The sequence below is a fragment of the Hydra vulgaris genome, chromosome 11 (assembly GCF_038396675.1).
Source record: "Hydra vulgaris chromosome 11, alternate assembly HydraT2T_AEP".
Taxonomy (NCBI): Eukaryota; Metazoa; Cnidaria; class Hydrozoa; order Anthoathecata; family Hydridae; genus Hydra; species Hydra vulgaris.
Window position 1 is genome coordinate 39,192,306 of NC_088930.1, and position 21,337 is coordinate 39,213,642.

At 28.2% G+C, this 21,337-nt stretch overlaps 3 protein-coding genes across 3 annotated transcripts in view; 2 read left to right on the forward strand and 1 right to left on the reverse strand.

Moving 5' to 3' along the window:
* LOC100210396 (insulin-like growth factor 2 mRNA-binding protein 2) overlaps positions 1 to 1,815 on the forward strand; it is a 35,992-nt gene extending 34,177 nt beyond the window's left edge. Inside the window, exons 8-9 of the mRNA XM_065811026.1 lie at positions 559 to 795; positions 1,450 to 1,815. Coding sequence (XP_065667098.1) covers positions 559 to 795; positions 1,450 to 1,515 — 303 coding nt within the window. The 3' untranslated portion in view covers positions 1,516 to 1,815. The remainder of the gene's footprint in view (positions 1 to 558; positions 796 to 1,449) is intronic.
* Positions 1,816 to 10,317: 8,502 nt separating this feature from the next.
* Positions 10,318 to 14,769, forward strand: LOC105847697 (uncharacterized). The gene is made up of 2 exons (XM_065811027.1): positions 10,318 to 10,937; positions 13,990 to 14,769. The coding sequence occupies exons 1-2, from the start codon at positions 10,355 to 10,357 to the stop codon at positions 14,625 to 14,627; spliced, it is 1,221 nt and encodes a 406-aa protein (XP_065667099.1). The 5' UTR covers positions 10,318 to 10,354; the 3' UTR covers positions 14,628 to 14,769.
* Positions 14,770 to 18,996: 4,227 nt separating this feature from the next.
* Positions 18,997 to 19,491, reverse strand: LOC136087021 (uncharacterized). Its single transcript, XM_065809526.1, has one exon. It carries the CDS (start codon positions 19,489 to 19,491, stop codon positions 18,997 to 18,999), a length of 495 nt encoding a protein of 164 aa, XP_065665598.1.
* Positions 19,492 to 21,337: the final 1,846 nt, after the last annotated feature.

The following is a 21,337-nucleotide window of genomic DNA, read 5'->3' on the forward strand; positions in this document are numbered from 1 at the left end:
AATTTGTTTATAAATTTATTTAAAAAAAAAAAAACGTAAAAAACTTTTTTTTTTAAATGGTAAAAACATTTTTTTTTAATGGTAAAAAATAGATAGTTTTAATATTTTTTAAATATTAAAAATATAATTTTTGATTCTTTAATTTGATTTTTAGTTATTTCAATAACATATTAATTTAATATCTCTATAGTAGTCATACTTGTAATTCATGTTAAGTATTTGAATAAGTAAAACAAACTATAAAAATGATGTATGTAGAAAAATCCAGTTATATATTTATTGTTATTCCAGGTATATACTTTATGAGGCTTTTAGTATTATTTTGATATTTAATTCTATATATCAAATCAACTAATACTAAAAACAAAATCAATTTTTGTTAATTAGGACTTTCTAATTAATATGGCATTTTCACTAAATGTTGCAGATTTTTTAACTAAAAGTTGCAAATTAAGTCATAAGTTAACTCAAAATATTTATATATAGCTTTCACTTTATAATTATTTTACTGAAAATAGTTATAAAGAATCTATATAAATGATTGTATATAAATTGTAGGCTTCTTTATGCGTGTTCAGTAAAATCAAAGAGACCATGAAAGTGGCTTATAGCGAGGCACAACTTAAGACAGAATTTATTGTTCCTGGTTCCTGTGTAGGACGAGTCATAGGGAAAAAAGGTCAAGTTGTTCAAGACATTCAAGATAAAGCTCAAGCTGATATTGAAGTGCCTAAAGATAAACAAGGAGCAAACGATGTTCCTGTGTATATAACTGGAACATTTAATGGAACGCAGGTATTTTGGTTATTTACTTAAGTTCTGATAAAAATGTTTTATTCATATTTGGTTTATATATGATATTTGTTATACTCTCGAGTCCTTAATAAAAGTGTGGGGGAGGGGGGGGGACGTTTATTAATTTTTGGAAAATTTTTCCACCCACCCCAAGCTTATTAAGACCCCCCTGTTTATTAATCTTAACTCTTTGTCAGCAAAAACTTTATATCTCAAAACTAAAAAAAAAATCAGTAAAAATCGACCTTAAAAATTAGAAAATAATTCTTTTAGTCACTGATAAAACAAAAACTTTCAGTGTAAACAGGCTTCAAAAATCGCCGACCTCGTAAATCTCGATTTGTCGAAAATGAGCTTTTGGTTTATTTCTCACCAAAGTATAAAACTTATATCGACGTATCAAACCCTATTGAAATTGTGCTAAAGCAGCTGTTCCAAAAAGCGCATTTGACCGCAACCCACGCTAGAATTAAATAGTTTTAAGCGTGTTTTATAAAATATATTAGTTTAGATTTATAAAATGAACTTTTTTATAAAAAAAAATACTAATATTATAACCTATACCCCCCCCCCCCGCTCCTCCCTCCCTTTTTTTATTAACCACTCGAGGGTAAATTTTATATTATGTTACTGTACAAATCTGGTTTCTAATAGATCGCTATTTCTCGAATTCGTGATATCGTACATCGGGCTAGACAAAAGAGTGATCCTTCTACGTAGTCATAGCTGTACATAATTTTAGTTAAGTTTCTAATTATAAAATATAAGACATATTGCTTATATGAAGCATTATATGCTAGTATATATTTATTTTTATTTATAACTTTTATTTATCCTCTTCATTTTCACCAACAAAATATTTTTTATAAATTAAAACCATAATCCATAACACTTTCTTTAGCCAATCGCAATTTGCTTCAACAATTTATTTTTCATATATAGTTCCTGTATATTTTTTTTCATGTATATTATATGAAATATATTAGAAGCATTTTTTGGAATAAAGAATTTAGAAATTTATTTTACTTTTTATTTATATATTGGAAGCCACAGCTTTTTGTTTGGTAACTATGCAACGTTCTAAAAATAAAATGCAAACCAAGTGTAAGTTTTAAGTACAAATACATACTTATGTTTAAGTTATTTATTTACAGGTGTCACTTATAAAATATAAATATCACTTATAAAATATAAATTACATTTATATTTTATAAGTGATTCATTTACAATGAATCACTTATAAAATATAATGACCTTTTTATATTGGAATACTATGCATTGTGGTACTCTTTATGTTATTCTAAAAAAAAGTTTATAATTTTAAAATTTCTCTTTAGATTTATAATTTTAAAATTTCTTTTTAGGTGAACCAAATTCACATTTTTTATAATGCACAGAAAATGAAATATAGTATTTTATTTTTTGTACAAAACTAAATTGTCATAAAATGTAGGTGCTAACGTATTATGATTTCCCTGATGTTTTTTTTAATACAGAAGACCTGCAAGTGTGGGAAAATATAAGTTTTACTTAAATGAACACTAATCTTTTCGACTTGTGTTAATAAAAGTGCTAGATAGTTGAGTGATTATTTTCTCAAGAAACGTTTACCAACACACATGTGATAGCATTTAAGTACAATAAGACGGCGGTCCGCTGTTTCAACTTTAAAAATATTAACGTGATTCCTAGTAAGTCAATAAGTGGTAACACACGTAACGAAAACGCCAATTTTTTAATGCTGCACAACAAGCACATTGTTTTTAATATCATGACTTAATATTATAAACAAGTTTAACTAGATGCTTCATTTATACTTGATAACATGTGGCTTTGATTTTAATTGCCTTTTAAATTTATGATAATATAATTGGGTAACCCACGTAACGACAATTACTACCACGTATCTATGAATTGGATATCTATAAATAGTATGTACAAATACTATGAATCTATTTATAGAATTCCTTAAATTGGCGCATTTTAACGCAGCTTCACATGATTTGCAACTTTTCTAAGCATTTGAATTAAACGAGCATGTAGGCAATGTAAAGACATTCCTTAATTACACGTGCATTTATTTACTTATTAGTTGCATTTTCAAATATTTTAACTGACGTTGGTTCACAGATTTACAATCATTCAACTTACAGTTGGAAGCGCAAGTCTCAACGCAGTTCAGTTTCTTATTTTGTCTTGTTAATTTGTTTTCTTTTTTAATTTTGATGGAAGCAGTGAAACTATTGACCTTGACTTCTGCAGAAAGAATTAAAAAGTTTAAAAAGAAAAAGGAAGATCCACAAATTCAAGTTCGCGAAAATAAGAGTTGCACAAGTTCATGCTGCGAAATTTGCTAAAATGACAAAGAAACAGTTAACTGAACATTGGCGTAAAGTAGCTGCAAGGGTGGCGATATGTAAAGCTAAGAAAAAGGAAACTATGAAATCTACTGTAACATCAACTAGAGAACTTTAGGGTGAGTCAAACACGACAATTACGTCATCTTCATTTTGTTGTCCGCAAACGCTTGGGAAAGCTGTAAAACGTTGTTTCAAAGCTTTACCGCTGCCTCCCAATAAAAGATTTGCAGTACTTAACAAGGTTGCTGAAAATCTCGGCCTTAAAATTGATGCCGCATGTTTGTTTAAAAACGCAATGTGGAAGGTTTGGAGACGATATTGAAAAACTAGTAAAAGACTTTTACTTTGAACCAGACATTGTTTACACTATGGCAGGCATGTCAAATACAATGGCTGTTTGGAAAAATGGAAGAAATGAAACTTTGAGGAAGTATTACTTGACTATGTTCCTCCGTGAGGCATATACGTTATTTCTTGAGAATAATGAAACAATTAAAGTTTGTTTTTCCAAATTTTGTGCTCTCCGTCCACCTAATGCACTGCTTTTAAAAAATACATCAGCTGATCAGTGTAAATGTGTGATGCATGAAAATTTAATACTACGTTTGAGCGGATTGGGCATTTTGTATAAAAACAATTAGTGAGATGATATTTTGTGTTCTTCTAGTGCATTAGATATATCCAAGTCCTGTTGGAAAAACGAGTGTAAATTATGTAAAAACGGCTTTAATGTTAAATCTAACAAGAACGTAGAAGACATAGCAATTTGGTACGAATGGATTAATGAGTACGTCAAACGTGACGACATTGCTGAACCCAAGATGCGACTGCGCAAGATTCAGCAGCAGGGTACTGTTGGAGAACTTATTGGTGTCATTCAGGAGGGTTTTGAAAAGGTTGTAAAGCATGTGCGGGTGAAAAGAATCCAAGCTAAAGAATTTTCTGACAAAACAAAATGTACCTCCAGAATCCTGCAAATAGATTTTGCAATGTCATATTCATGCGAATATCAATCTGAAATCCAGTCAGCTATGTGGAGCAAATCTAGCGTTACTCTTTTTACAGCAGCTACGTTTGCAAGGGGTACACAACAAAGTTTTATTATTTGCTCCGATACTCTTAAGAAAAACAAGGATACTCTTTTTGCATTTCTTTTCAAAGTATATGATTACATTATGAAATTGCCTGATTCAAATTATTACGACAAAGAAATCATTTGGTCGGATGAACCATCGTCTGAATTTAAAAATAAATACATGTTGCATTTGTTGCAACTTCTGGTCTGTCGATATTACAAAAAATTTCAGTGGAAGTATTTCGCCACTTCCCATGAAAAGGGAGTAATTGACGCAATTGGTGGGAAAGCAAAGTATCTCATACGTCAAAAAATTATGTCAAAAGGAGCTAACACCATTGTTCAATCATCTAAAGATTTTGCTAAATTGGGAACCATGTTAATGCCTAAAACAATAATTTTTCATGTTCAGCAAGAAGAGATTGATAAGCTAACCAGCGAATTCAACCCATGGAGTAATGTAAAAGATGTTGAAGGCATAAAAACAATTCATTGTGTCACAGCAAATCAACGCGGCGAAATCATGCTGCGGGAAACAGCTTTGAACGAAATAAAGTGCACCATTTTATTTTCAGATTACTTACGTTAAATAGATGAAAATGGTGACAGTTCAATTTTGACACTTTCCGTGGGTGATTGGTGTTTCGTTAATTACAACGCATCAAAATTTCCTGGACAAGTAAAAGAAGTTATGTCAAATCAAGTTTTAGTATCCACAGTTGAAAAACATTTGTTTGGGAATTCATGGGTTTGGCCAACTAAACCTGATGTGATGCTTTACGATAAAAGTCAAGTTCTTAGAAAAATTGATCCACCCGCACCTTGCTGGTTCAAAAACCCGAACATATATGGTGTTTCACTCCACAGACATTTAAATTTTTATTACCATGAACGTCTAAACTCTTTAACTACTCATTTTTCGCATGCTTGCATTTGTAATCACTACGCTTTTGCTATTATAGTTGTGAAATGATTGCTTTTACCAATTGCTTAGGGCGCGGTAACGTAACGAGACTGGTAACACACGTAACGATGACAAATTGTTAATTTAATCCGCTATTAAAATCTTTTCCCCAAATCCACTTATGGTTTTGTTAAGCAGCATCTTTAATAACAAGTTGCACATTTCGGTTTTTCAATATGCAACCAATAAGCCTTGTCAAAATTTACCATGAAGAATATTCGATTGTCTAAATGAAGAATATTCGATTGTCTAAATGAGGAATATTCGATTGTCTAAATGAGGAATATTCGATTGTCTAAATGAGGAATATTCGATTGTCTAAATGAGGAATATTCGATTGTCTAAATGTCTTCGCAATAGTTGAATATTTAATAAATATAGAATAATAGTTTTTTCTTTCTATTTGGAAGAAACTCTAAAGACAATGTTAATACAAATTGCTCTCGTTTAATACAAATTAATAAATATGGAAAGGAAAAAATTTATGTAATCATTTGAAATCGTTGCATACCAGTCCGAAATCGTCCGTTGCATTGGAGAGATTTTTTGAATGTATGGCTCGAACCGCGAAAACAAAGGTTTTCTGATTTAAGTATAATGAAGGAGAGCTTAACTCTAATATAAGTTAAAACTTTATCTTTCTCCTGACTTTTCTTTAACATATAGTTTTTAGACTTTATAAACTTTAAATGTAGAATAATAGTTGAATAAAATAATTCCAGCACCAAGTTTTTACATAAAAATACCATTCAAAAACTTAAGATTTCATCGGTCTGGAAATTAAAGCTAGTTAGAGATACCATAATAAACCGCATTATATTATTAAATTATATACAATAAAATCTTGATTTACATGTTGCGCCTTAAACAAGATTTTTGGTGTTTTACCTTTAAACAATGTAATCGTTTATCTTGCAGACCGAATATTTTTCGATTGTTTAAAGTAAATACTATTGACAGCATTTTCTTGAAAAGTATCTTAACTGCTATGGGTAGTATCAAGTAGTAATTTTTTGTCAAGTTTTTACGAGCTCAAAAAAATCTAACAGTCTGTTTTTTAGATTTATTCTTATTTTTTCACAAATGAGCAATTTGTGTGCGTGTTGGATGCAAAGCTGTTGCAAGCGATTAAGCCAACTGCAGATTTTGAACTTACTTTTGAAGCCGGAGTTGCTAAAATATTGATGTTAGACTGCAGGTAAGTTAACTTATACTATTCAACGAATGCTAATACTAGATGTTAGTATAGATTTAGAAGACTAACGGAGATAGTGATCTTACCAGTGGTTGTGCCAAAAGCGGCATAAATTTTGACTATTGATACGGTAATGCCTTAGGTTAAGATAATGGTTTTTCAAACTTATTAGCAATTTGCAGACTGTTCAATTTTTTTGAAAGAAAGTTGTGTTTTGAAATTCAGTGACTATTTGCTGCGTGTAAAAACTTTGTTGTAAGTGAAAATTTTTGCTTGTAAATAACAAAAAAACACTTTTGTGATTTTTTGAACCTAACCTTTGGATAAAACTGTAGAAGTGATTTTACCCAAACTTTTTTGATGTGGCAATAAATAGCGACAGGCTGCGGAATGTAAGACAAATGAGCTGATAGCAAATTAATAGAAAGTCAATAAAGTATTTTTGTCGCGTCTGTGACCAACCAAAAAAAAGAAAGCTAACAATAAAAGCATGTAAAACTTTTATAATTATATAGATAATTTTATAATTTTTATAATTTTAATTTAATTACGGAAGAGAATCATTTTTTATAATTATAGTAGAAAATTATTTATCCTTTTACTTAAAGGAGAAATAATTATCTATCATAATTAGAAGAAATGATTCTCTCAAAATATATTTTATTCACTTTTATTTTTTTTCATACAATAATTAATGCTTCCGAGAAAACCAAGTTTTAAAATTTAATTTGTAAAGACTTTCTGCCAAAATGTCCGACTAAATTTTTTAATATTAAAAAAAAAACTTTTAAAAGTTGTATTATTATTCAGATTAGATTTGTTGGACACATACCTCATTGATTGTTGAATATTTATTGATAACAAACTGAAAAAACATAAAATGCGGACAAACGGCCTCCTGGTTCTCGGCTGAAGAATTGCCACTTTACCAAGAAAAACCACATTTATAGCTCAGGATTTGTATGGCAAAGATAACAAATTACACCAACTTAAATCCAATCCAATAAAACCTGGATGTGATAATCTAAAAGTAAAACACCAACTACTAAAGCTAATTATCTAAAATCTCAATTAGTTGTTAAGCTGTTGAAGTCTTGCTCTTTAAAAAGTAAGTACTTTGTCAAATAATTTTTCAAAATCTATGTAAATAAGTGTGTATAAATCCGTTTTTAAAAGTATAGTTTAGAACGACCACTTCATATAAATAACCGTGTTGTTTTTGGTGATCATACTGTTGTAAACAAAAACCATCAAAAAATTCATCAAAATATTTATTAATCAATCATTGAATCTACTTTAAAATGTTAATTTAAAAAATTAAATAATTTTTTCTGAAAAGTTTGCACAAGGTTATACATTATGTTTAATAATAAGTCCTTACATCTTAGCTTGGTTAACAAACCCTTTACAATAATCCTTTTAAATACTTGCGCAACTAAGTCTTTAAGAGGCTAACTCACCAATAATAAAATGTAAAACTAGTAACTAATATCTAATATTTCTTGCCAAAGTTATTGATACCTATTCTAATAACTTTATACGCTACAAACACCAACCTACTAGTTGCTAATTGCAACTAGTAGGTTCAATCTAGTATCATCAATAAGATATATAGTTATAAAAACTATTCAAGTTGCATTATTATTGTCAATCTGCTTGTAACGATGTTTATACTGTTTGTGCTCCGATGTTTGGCACCACAAGATTCTAACCATCAATAACTACAAAACTAGTCATTTTTGAGTTGGTAGAACATAAAAGACTGCTTTTAGTTACAAAATTTGCCGTCTTAATGACCAACATCATGAATTTCTAATTATCCACGCCATCACCAAAAAAAATATTTAAACTGGATTATAAATTAGTAATGTAATAAGGGTGGTGTATTTAAGGTCTCTGCTTTAAATCCTACTATTCATATATATTCATTATGGCCTACTATAAGGATGACGCATTTAAGTTTTTTGCTCTAGATCCTATTCTTCATATATATTCATAATCTATATCTATTTAATTAATTATTTACCTGAAAAAAAATCTTCAAAAACACAATAATCAATAACTCTATCTACATCATTTACAATTTAAGTGCAAAAAAATCATGATTAATATAGAATGACGTACATAGAAATACAAAGAATGACGGCTAAACATTTTGGTTGCTAAATCTTAGCAGTTAGTACTATGCAATTGCTACATTGTTACCTTAACTTCTAAACATCAGATCTATTCCAATCCATGTTTGCAAATACAACACAGTAAGTGTACATCATTCATTGATGTACACTTATTGTGTATTTAGATTTATTAGATGTGTTTACTGCAGAATTATTAACAATAGCCTCTACATTAAAATATATATTTTAATTAAACAAACATATTCATTTTGTAAATTTAAAAAGTACATTTAAAAAAAATAATAAACTTTAATAGAGCAGTAAATAAATAATTAAGAATTACTGCATTTATAATTATTTAAGTTGTTCTATTTTTTTATTTTATTTTAATAATAAGTTTAGTATTGAGTTGACTATTGATTTGCAATGTTAGTTGTCACCGACTCATCTGATTTGTTTTTTTATAGGATCTTATAGACTGATCATTTTTTTAGGTTTTGTTTTCAAATAACTGAAGATAAATTCAAAAAATGTTTTAACAGATAACTACACTCCACAATAATGTGCTATAATAATGGTGATCAATCAACAAAATAATAATTCACAATAACAACTTCAACACTATTGGGAAAAGGTTAACTTTTACCACCAATAGTTTAATAATCAGTAGATCACTTCATCCTCAAAAACATCCAATGACTTATAAAAAATTTGACTGCGAGCACGGTGTAAAACTGCGATCACGGTGTAAAGCCAAAAATCTACCAGAAGATCCAAAAACACCAAAAAGAAAAAGTATAAAACAGATTGAGCTATCAAAATCATCACTACATCACTCTTTTGGTCAGGCCTATATTTTTTTATACAAGAAAGTTTCTATACAGTTAACTCAAGATCTGGTGTTATATGATCATCAAAGAAGTCTGATACGACATGATAATCAAAGAAGTCTGAAATGAAACTCCAAATTTTGCCATTAACGCCAAAACCGTAAACATATGACCAGGATTTTCTTAGTTCTGTAATGGAAAATGCGTTAAAACGAACCCAAATTTTTTCTGCGCTCTAATAGAATCCATATATGAGACTCATATGCTTTAATTTAAAAAGTTTAATTCACTTGAAAGTTATAAGCAAAGTAAACCAGATAGTAACTTTGGAAAAACTCTGTATATAATGAAAATTATGTATAATATTTTATACATAATTTTTTAATAAAAAAAATATGTTGTGAGTTTTAAAATAATTTTTTCATTCCTCCTACATACCATTTTCCACATCTCTTCTATGCTTCTATTTAAGCTAAACACATTTAAACTCGATGGTCTTGATTATTTAATTTATACACTGAAACTAAAGTTAAAAGTAAAGTTACTAACATTTTTTTGTTTAAATCTTTTACAATACTGGTGATGTTAGTTCAATTCTATTTAGTTAATACTATTTCAGTTGAGATAATATTTGCTTAAAAAGGTGTTTTAAAAATTTTATAGTATTCAAACCAGTGAGATGATATTACAAAAATAAAGTCAGCGAGACATTGATATAGATTATTAAACCTACCGACAGTTAAATATCAATAGAAAACTGTATCCATATTTTTATTTACAACTTTAAAAAAGTCAGACTTTTTATACCCAGTATAAAAGATAAATGTAAAAAAAATAAAACTAATGACAACAAAGAATGAAAATAATTTTTATAAAGCTGCATAGCATGAACAAGATCCGTGCTAAAATGTAAAAAAAATATAGATTTTCATGTTTGACTAAGCTGAACAAAGAAGTTTAACTAAAAAAATGTTATGAGTCTTATTCTTGTCTTTTAACTTAAACTGTTAAAAAAAAGATGACTGTCATTTTTAAATTGGTACTTTTAAACTTTATTTATGGAACATGCAGCGTGAATGTTTTAATTCTTGGTGGAAACGGATTTATTGGAAGTCATGTAGTTGAAAACTTTAAAAACCTTGACTACAATGTAACGCTCATAAACCGAGGAAACGTTTATTTCGACACCAAAAAAAGAATGGAAATAAATGCCTTTAGGACATTTACGTGTGATAGAAACACTTTGCTTAAAAAAAGCTGTCACTCTTTATTGACGGACGATTTTTATGACTTTGTGCTTGATTTTAGTTCATACCAGAAACAACATATCGAACAAACGATTGATATTTTGAAAAGCAGAGTTGGTCTATACATTTTTTTAAGTACTGATGCAGTTTATGAGTTAAAGTCTAGTAAAAGTCACACATCAACACATGCTCCTCGTTATTTACGAGAAGATGGTGTTAGGAGTGAGTTAGATTACCAAACAAAAAAAATGAGTAAATATGCATCTAATAAACTGGATTGTGAAAAAGCATTAGTAAAACAAAGACAACTTTCTGGTTTTCCGTACGTTATACTTCGCTTAGCAACTGTAATAGGTATAAACATGTTTTCAAATTTTGACTAGTAATTGTAGTTTTGTAGAGTGGTACATAATGAGCTTTTAATGCAGTTGCAATCATTGTGGAGCAAAAAATCAAAATATTTTAAGTATTTGTTTACTTTTTATTTACTTATGATAAAACGCATGATCAATTGCAAATATTTAAAATAGATTTTGTAGGTAAAAAAATTAATTGTTTGCTTCCACAGTAATTGCACACTGTGTTTAAAATAAAACATATTCTAATTAACATCTACCTTAATGTTTATTTGCATCTAGCTACAACCAACATAATATGTCTTTAGAACCCTAACTCAGGTTTAATATATACTTTACAGCCTTTAAAATCGTGATATTTGTCAAACTTTGTGAAACTTGACAAAATTGACTTGTTTCTACGCAATAGTCTAAAGGCTATTTGAAAATTTATTTTAATTTTTAGATTAAAAATTCTTAAACTTTAGAAGTAAAACTAATTTTTGACGTACTAAAATTTATTTCATTATATAGAACTTCGCTTTTAAATATTTTCATCAAATTATAATTTCACTTACAATAATTTTCTTTTTGTGTGCTCCCTAAGTCTATATATATTAAACCTGAGTTAGGGTTCGCTAAGTAATATTTTAGTTAGATTCAATAGTTATCAGTTTCCATAGTTACGAGTTTCCATAGTTATCAGGAGGCGATGATATTAATAGCAACAACTGTATATTAAAATATATCAATGGATATTTTATTCAAGTTTTTAGAGCACCACAAAAGCTTTATTTCTATTGCTACTATGAGTTTGTATTGATATTTCTATTGCTATAATGAGTTTGTATTGATATTTCTATTGCTATAATGAGTTTGTATTGATATTTCTATTTCTTTGTTGAAGTTAATAACAAGATTTGATTTTATTGTTGCATTATTTATAACAAAAAATGCTTTTATATAACTTTTCCAATTACACAAATGTTGCAGGCAAAAGTAGTACCATTTTTGATGGTTTGATATTATTTAGGTATTAAAAGATTCTTTCCATAGAAGTATAACTGATTAACACACTTAAATGTACTTTGAAAAAGCTCTAATAACTGCACACGAAATGTTACTGAATAAAAGCTTAGAGATTCATTTATTGCCAAAAGCAGAACTTATACTCATTCTGAAATCATTTCTCGTTATTTTAAATTGGTTAGTGTTATTCTTTTGTTAGATCTTGTGAGTACTGAGTTAAGCAAAAGTTTTGATGCTATAATCTTTTAGACGTCGTAGAATCTCAAAATTAGTTAATTACTTATTAGATAAATAGTTTAGCCACATTTTTCAGCCAAATTAACTATCTAATAAGAAACTACCTCATAATGGTAGCCATTTTAATAAAAGACCTTTATTATAATGGCTATCGTTATGAGCTTGTGAATAAATAGACAAGTTTTTCTCAAAATTGTTAGGAATAAAAAGGTTATCTCTATTGCTTCAGCACCTTATAACTCCAATTCTTGGTGATAGATGTGCTTTTCAATAAATATTTTCAAGTCCGTAGGATGTCTTTAGGACGTTCAACGAACATTCTGTGCCCAATAGGTATGTATTTTTTAATTTTAAAGAATACTTTTATGTTTAAAATTATTTCAGCACATGTATTCAGAATTGGTTTTGCACTCAAATTCTGCAGTAAATCTCACTTTGTATCAATCTCTTCCAGGGCCTTTTGGGACGGCCCTGTCTCTTCTATAAAGTTTTCCGTAGTAATTTAACAGTTGCATTAGTTAAAAATTGAAAGTAAAAACGAATTTCAATGAATTCAGAATAAATAATAAAAACTTGACTTATTTGCTCAAAAATATATATATATTTTTAAACATCTTTACTCTATAGTTTTTCATTATTTTATTTATAATTGATGATGTTGTTATCTAAATTTAATTTATTTTAAATTCATTATTTTTTTTATATTGTACGTACTTGTGAGTACTTTATGGATGCCTCTTAATAAAAAGTTTAATTATAAACTTTATTAAATTACTTACTAAATAAACTTCGTTACGTTTGCTTAAGGTGATACACTCCCATTCAAAAAATTTTCTTTAAAATAATCAAAACAAAATTAAAAATACCATCAGACAAGTTGAAACAATTGTACTAATATTTTTCTAAATACGAAATCTTGATTTCCCAATTTTTGCCTCATTTATTCCATAAAAATTACGCAAAAGTGGGTATAATTTAAAACAAGATATCTCCGTTTCTATAAATCAATTAGTTCTAAAATGTCCACATTATGTTCCTGAAAGATGCAAAGAGGTTATGAACCAGAATCATGCATTGAAGATGCATAGAACACTTTAAAAGTAATTTTTAATAAATTTATAAAATTTTTGAACAAAAAAGGCAAGAAAAAAAAGGTATTAAATATACTTTGACAACTTTATTTATTTGTAATTCTGGTTCATTATCAAAGTCCAACAATAATAAAAGCACCCTGAAAATTTCAAGTTAACATATGGTCGCAATCTGAAAACATCATGTTTTAAAAATTATATATTTGCTAAAAATGACATTTTGAGAAAAATACAAAAAACAAAGAAAAAGTTCGTTACATTACAAAAAAAAGTATGAGCCCATTAAAAACATTCACTAAATATTAAAGCACATAATAAAGAAGAAGCTGAAGTATAGATAAGATATTGTTGTTTAGAAGGTTGAACAAGTGGAAATTTTTATGTTTAAAAGTGCGTTGCTATGGCGTTGCTATGGACCTCAAAATCCTAAAATGGCCATAGTACACACATTTTTATATACTTATTAATTTACTTTATTTTTAAAAAAAATCATAAATATGTTTTTGAACTAAAAATATCGATACTTGTAAAGTTGATTTTTTCTAAAAAAAACTCCAATATTAATGGGGGTGTACCACCTTAAAGTGTGATACGTAATTAATGTTTGACTAAACCGATGTATCTTGTTTACAAATATTATAAAGTTGTGAAAATTAAATTTCAAAATATTTTTTGATGCAATTTATTGGCTTAGTAAAGTTTGACCAAACTTAGGTGAACGGGACACAACTTTAAGATGGTGGGTGTATCAAACTCTAATGAAAGTACACAAGTATATTAATGTCAAAGTTCCATTACCTATTGCTGTTATGAAGTTAAATCACAGTATGGTTTATGTTGGAGATGTGGCTGCAGCCATTATGAAAATACTGAAAAAGTCTGAAGTTATGCATGATCAAACGATAAACTTAGCATTTAAAGAAGACATTAACTTAGAAAAAATTCTTCAGTCGATTGCTGATTGTTTAAAGATGAGTAATGTTACATATGATTATAATATTGATACAGCTTGGTTTAAGTATCCAGCTGTTCAAGTTGGACCAATTGATACATATAAAGCTAAAAATCTTCTTGAGTGGTCACCAATTACATTTTTAAATGCATCAAACATTACATGCAACTTTTTTGAAAGAGCAATGACTGATTTTCATTATGTAAAAGATAAAGAGCTAATGCTGGCGGAACTTTTAGAAGAAGCTCTTCCAGATAGTTTTGAAGACGAGCTACAGTTTTTTGACGTTTTAAAAAAAGAATACGGAATAGAAGTAATGAAAGGAATTGATCTTGGGGTTGACGAACCTGAAAACATGGTAACTGACGGAAACACAGATAAGTTAAAACTTGAGCTGTAGTTGTAATTTTTAAGTTATAATTTGTTGTTGTAACGTTTAAATTAACTTGATATTATTATTCACATTAATAAGACATTATGAAAATCTTCATCACTTTTCAAAGAGACATGATGAAGGTTTTAATAAATAATAATTTCACTTACAGGTGTTTTTTTTTTTTTACGGTTCAAATAAATAACAATTACTTTTACAATTTATATTTAAATATGTCAAAACTTATTTCCATAATTTGGTAATATAAATTCAAAATTATTAAAAAGTTGAAAGCATGATAAGTAGTTGGCTTTTAGCTGAACTTAATTTTTAAACTTTCAAAAACCGTAGGTTATAAAACTTTTGGATTTTTATATTTACATTCAATTATAATATGAACTACTAATTTATGAACATCCTAAGATTCCGATCGACTAAATTTTTATTCTACTTTAAATATACTTATATTTTATTTTTCTTTATATTTGTAAAACTTATTTTTGGAGGTATTTGATAAATAAAAATTTAGCTTCCAAGTTTTCCTGTATTCATACTTTTTAAGTTTAAGGAATTTTAACTAGAACTTTATAATAAACATTCCCTCTTTAAAAAGCCTTTCAAGTCAATAAATCACATTTTTATTTTTTAGTTATTTCTATCGTGTCACACAATTGTATCGTATCGTGTTAGTTACAAGAAATCTGCTAATAACTTCTATTCAAAACTGGGAATTTAAATCTTCCATTGAGGTCTAGGTTAATTTCAGCAGACTACCATCTTTTTAATTTTTGACCATTATGTGATGTTTTCATTATTTGAAAATTTTCGACCGACTTTTTTTCAACCAATTCAAAAGTTTTCATTATTAACCGATATCAGATAACTTAGTTTTAAACCATATATATATCAGATAACTATATATAGATGATATATATAAAGATAAAACAATTATAGGTGAATTAACCAACCAGATTTTTGATTTAACCAAATAATATTTTTAACACTTTTTAACATGTTTTGTTACATAGGTGCAGCAGAGTGTACTTACATTGAAAAAGGATTAAAGTTTAGGCAGGTACTTCTTTAAATAAAAGAAAACTTATTCTTAAGTTTTAAATTTTGTTCTTTGAAATTTAAAAAATATACAGAACACTTAGCTGAATAGATTTAGTCATTTAAGTCGATCGAAAGATGAGTCAATCAAAAGTACAATAGGTTGAAAACTTAGTTGATCGAAAATACTTTAGGTTAAAAATATAGCCGATCGAAGTTTCAATATGTTAAAAAACTATTAGTTCACGTTGTAATTCAATGTAAACATAAAAATGCACAAGTTGTTGATTAAAAATCAAAATCGTCATAACCTACGATTCTAGAAAGTTGAAAATAAGGTTCAATTATCATTATTTTTGTTTAGTATTTAATAATTTTTATAATAGTTAATTAAAATCATTTTAAATAGGTTATACATTATATACTTATTTTACGTAAACAAAGGTGAGAGTTGCTACAAAATTTTCGAAAAAACTTTCAAAATAACATATCAATTAAAACATATCAATTTTTTGGTAATCAATATTGTTTATAGACATTTGCTACAGATTTAATGATTTATCAATATCATATATTAGTTTTATTGATATACCGTATTATAGTATATCCAATATATAAATGTTTTCTGCATAGTTTTAACACTCCGGAAAATATAAACCAGAACAACAAAAAAGTTAGTGTTATTTAAAATAACAAGTATTGATTTCACATTAATTAAACTTTACTTATTTTGAAATATGATGAAATAAATCAAATGAAATCCCCAAAGATTAATTATGATCTATACCCAGAAACGTTGCTAGGCATGTTGGGTGTTAGAGCAGAACTTTTTACATACACCTTGTTATTTTATATTCAAATGAAGTGAAGTTAATTTACTACTCATAAGAAATTTAATAATGATTTTATATTTCAAGATTTTTACCCGGAAATTGTATTTTAACCGCGAGCTTATATAGAGGAAGATACTTTTGTGACAACAGCTTTGGGTTTGGTACCGAAACTTCAGCTTTGGCTTAAACTAGAATAAAGATTTTGGTTCATTCGTAATTTTGGTTCAAAAGGCTGATGAAAAATGTTTATATGAAAAAGCTTTAATGAAAAATATTTATAATATGCTATATTAAAAATAAAACAATTATTTGCTTATTTTAATTAAGCATTAAACTTATGAATAAAATGAATAAATGAATAGAGCTAATAAAATTGCTAAAACGTTGTATTTTGTTTCTTAACTTTGTCTAAGTTTATTTTGGTTTACGTTTTTAAGTTTTTTAATTTTTACTTAAACTTTGCATAAACAAAAAGGATTATGAAATATCTATACAAAGAAATGGAATAATATGTATGTGTGTGTGTATTGCATGCATATAAATATATTGCAAACACATTCATATTCATTATCTTAAATAAGTTTTACTGTAAGGTCTGATTAGTTGTCAACAACTTTGACAGTTTTTACAAGCTTCGAATCTCATCGGTTTTAAAAAGTCTCATTTTTCAAACTTTGACATAGAATATCAAAAATTAACTAGGAGTATGGTGAAATATACAGTTTAAGGATTTTAGCTTTGATTCTATCCGTTTTTACATATTTTCGGACCTCCATTTGGATCGAATAAATAACTCTTAACTTTTTTTTTTATAAGATGCTTACGTCAACACCAGGATTAACAAATCTAAATATTTCTTTGGTTTTACCATTATTTTAATACCACCTGTGCAGCAGATATTCATTATCATAGCACGTCTATCAATAGTCTCGTTTCTCGTTGAAAGTTAATGTGTAAAATAATAAATTAATGTGTAAGTGCGTAAATAATGTAATGTAGATAAAATAAGGTTGAAAATAATACTGCTAAAAAATTATTGCATTTAATTTTGACAAGATAAAATTAAAGTGCTATTTTGAAATATGCTATTCTTAAATAATAAGACTAAAATATTATACTTAGGGTAAGGTGGGGTAATCTGAGCCTACTTTTACCTATTTCTGACTTTGAGTAAAAAAAAACAATGTTTAGGTATCGGCTTTCTGACAAATGATGTCTTAAAATCATGATTGGACATCCTACTAAACAAATTTAACAAAAAACTATTACTTAAAATACTATCAATAAGTCAGGGGAGCCTTTATTCGAAGATGCCTATATAGACCCACTACGTGGGGTAATGTGGGTCTACATAAAATATTGGTAGTTCTGGTTTAAAATACTGCTGCTTATGAAAAATCTGACATACATTCTATATGTACGCACCTTTTTTATAGTATATATACAGGGTTTTATTTTAAAAAGTAGTTTTAAGTTATTTTTTTTTGAAAAAAAAAGTGCATACATACACAGCACAACAATAAAAATTAAAAACTCGGTCAAATAAAAGTAAAAAAATGGTGATTTAATACAGAAATCATTTTTTAATAAAGTGTTTTATAAGAAATAACAATTTTTTTGATGATTGCACTTTTATGGTAAAATTCCTGCTATTTTGGGCACTTCTTAGATCTTTTTGAGTATATCTTTGATACTTCAGTAAAGGTAATAGTTTTTTTTGTACAATTTTTTTTAACTTTGTTTTTTTCCTCTCTGACTTTTTGTTCCTCAAGTAACCGTCGTTTGACTTTCTTATTTGTAAGGAGTTCTCCACATTTTCCTTGTACTCTCTTCCTTTTTTGTTTTTGTTGCTCAATTATTGCTGCTGTTACTGCAGATACATTAGGACATATGATTGACCTTAAAGCTTCTCGCATAGCTGATCTTGGTGTTTGTATTCTTGGAGATTTAGGGCTATAACGTTCAGGTGATTGATTGAGAAAGTCAATACCTGTTATTCTTCTTTCCATCTTTTCTTTACTTAATGGCGAGATACCTGAACCACGAAATCCTGCTATAGCATTTGCTGGAGAGAGTCTCTGACACAATTGTTTCAATAATCCTGTAAAAGCTGTCTTATCAATATTTTTTTGTTGTGTTTCTCTTGCAAACCGCTTTAAAATTTTTCTCCACTCATTCTTTAATGGTCCAAAGACAGCTACATCTAACGGTTGCAATGCGTGTGAGCAATTTGGTGGAAGACAAATAATTTTGATATCGTTGTCCATGGCTGCTTTTATAGTACCATATGTTAAATGACTTCCATGACCGTCATAAAGCAGGAGTATTGGTTTTTGATCTTGGTCAACAAATGATATGAAGTGCTAGACAAACCTAAATAAAGAATGTATTTACTTCTATTGAATCATTTGTACCGCCTTCAAGAGCAACAAAGGCTATTCAGTGTAAATACATTAATAAAAAAAAGGAAAGAAAAAAAAATGAAAATAAAAAAATGAAAATTATAAAATTCAAGTAAAATACCAGTTTTCAAATAGAAAGTCTTGCATCCATCCACTAGCTGTTGCCCCAAAAGCACATCCTGGTGGTCCATTTTCTACCCATTTAAAATACAGATAGCCTTCTCCCTTAAAAACAACAAATGGTGGAAGATATCTTCCATCTGCAGACACGCAGAACAGCACAGAGTACATAACTTTACCAGAAGAACCAGCCAGTTCATAAGCATCTTTGCTTTTTGGATGTACAAATACTCTCTTCATTAAGTGATTTGTGGAAAGTCCAGTCTCGTCAAAATTGTATATACTACTTGGTACAATGTTATTATTATGAATCACATCAGATAAAATAGTAAAAAATTTATCTACAACTTCACGTGTTAAACTTTTAGCTCTTGAAAATGTAAGTATTTCAGGTTTGCGTAATTGAAGTTTATCAACATGACGCTTCTTTAAAAAAATTATCCAATCTTTTCCAGGAATTTCATTTTTAAAAGGAGTTTTCATCCTAATTGTTGTGCAAAATTGACCTACTAAATTACAAATGTCAAGAGAATGGAAGACCATATCTTTGACAATACTGCGCTGCAGCTACAATCATAGTTTCATCATTATCACTCAGCACATTTTTTCGACCTTCACGTTTGTTTGCATTAAATTCTTGTTGTTTTATTCTTCGTCTCAATGTTTCTTTAGGAACAGAACATTCTTTAGCAGCATTATAAATAGTACTTTTTTTCTCACATACTAACACAATTGCTCTTTCCAAACTATCAGCATTGTACTTGGGTTTTATTTTTTTATTATAACATCTTGGCATTTTTTAAATACTTTCTAAAGTAATATTTATGAAAAATCTGTTAAACTTTTAGTGAAATAAATTAGCATAAATCATAAAATATCACCAAAAAAATATTTTAACACCATATAGGTCTTATATAATATTTTATTTGACCTAGGTATTGTTTCATACAAATAAATACACATGTTTCTTAATATAAACTTCAAAGATATAAACTTCAAACATAAGTGTTTAATAGTTCTAAAGAACTATTAACACAAAAATAGTTAGGCCTGATGAAACTAATAGGTTTATAATGTTACTAACAACAACTTCAATAAGATAATTACATATTATAATATTTTATATACATAGACCCACTTTACCCCACCTGATTATATTTCAAATTTTAAACAAACCATGTGCGTTAGTGTCTTACAGGTATACTTTCCTTAAAATATAGTAACTTTACTTTCAAAATAACCATTTTTCATACGTTTTCTAGCATTATTTGAATATATTTTCTCTGAAGTTTAAAAACGGAGAAAAAAATGACTTGGTTTATGTATCTAGCATTTTAGCTAAAAAAGTGCCGTTTCTAACAGCATAGCAAGGTTATATTTTAAAATTAATTAGCCTAATATGCTATAACAACGTGGTAAAAATTTCAACTTTATACCTAAAGCCATTATCAATATAACAGATAAATATGAATTAGACCAAGATTACCCCGTAGACCCACATTACCCCACCCTACCCTATGAAATTGATTATTAAATTTTACTTTAAAAGCTGCAGAATCAGAAAACTTGCGAAAACAAGTTATTCAAAAACCACGATATTCAGAGAGAAATGTTGTCAGCCATTTTATTGATCTTTTTGACTATTTCATGACTCAGAAAAAGAACCTGTTTTAATTCGAGGAAAAAACAACTTGAATTTTATTTTGCACGATATTTTTGCTTTAAACCTGACAATTTTTTACCTGATGGTCACGAAACATAACTACATGCTCCGCCAGTTTACAATAATCCTTGTGCTTCTCAAAAGTCTAAATGTAAAAAATTTAGAAGTAATTTTAAAAGATTAAATATTCTGTTTTTGCATAAAGGTATTTTAAAGTGATGTAATTGTTTATTTTATCCTTACCGTACAGTTTCTTAATTTTTTATGGTTTATCAGATTCCTGCAAGTTCTGAGCGCCAATAGAGCTTGCTTCTCAAACCAGGTGTCTTAAATATTATGGCAATTGAGTTGAAACAGCGTAGTTTTATTGTTTGCATCAACACCACCCCAGCTCTACTTTAGAGATTTAAACAGTTGATTCTACAACCTAACAGTTTTAGCTACGGCTTCGGCAATATGTAGCTCTCCAACATGATGGCGGCAGGCTAACAAGAATAATAGTCGCCCATGAAATTTAGCTAACCCTACAAGAACCCTTTTTAAATAGTCAGTGTTAAATAGCCGTGCTGTCGTAGCAAACTCCGTGGATAAACCAAGATTTAAAGAATAACAAATTTTGTTGTCTCACCGCTACCGTGTATGAAAAATCAAGTTTTTTAATTTCTT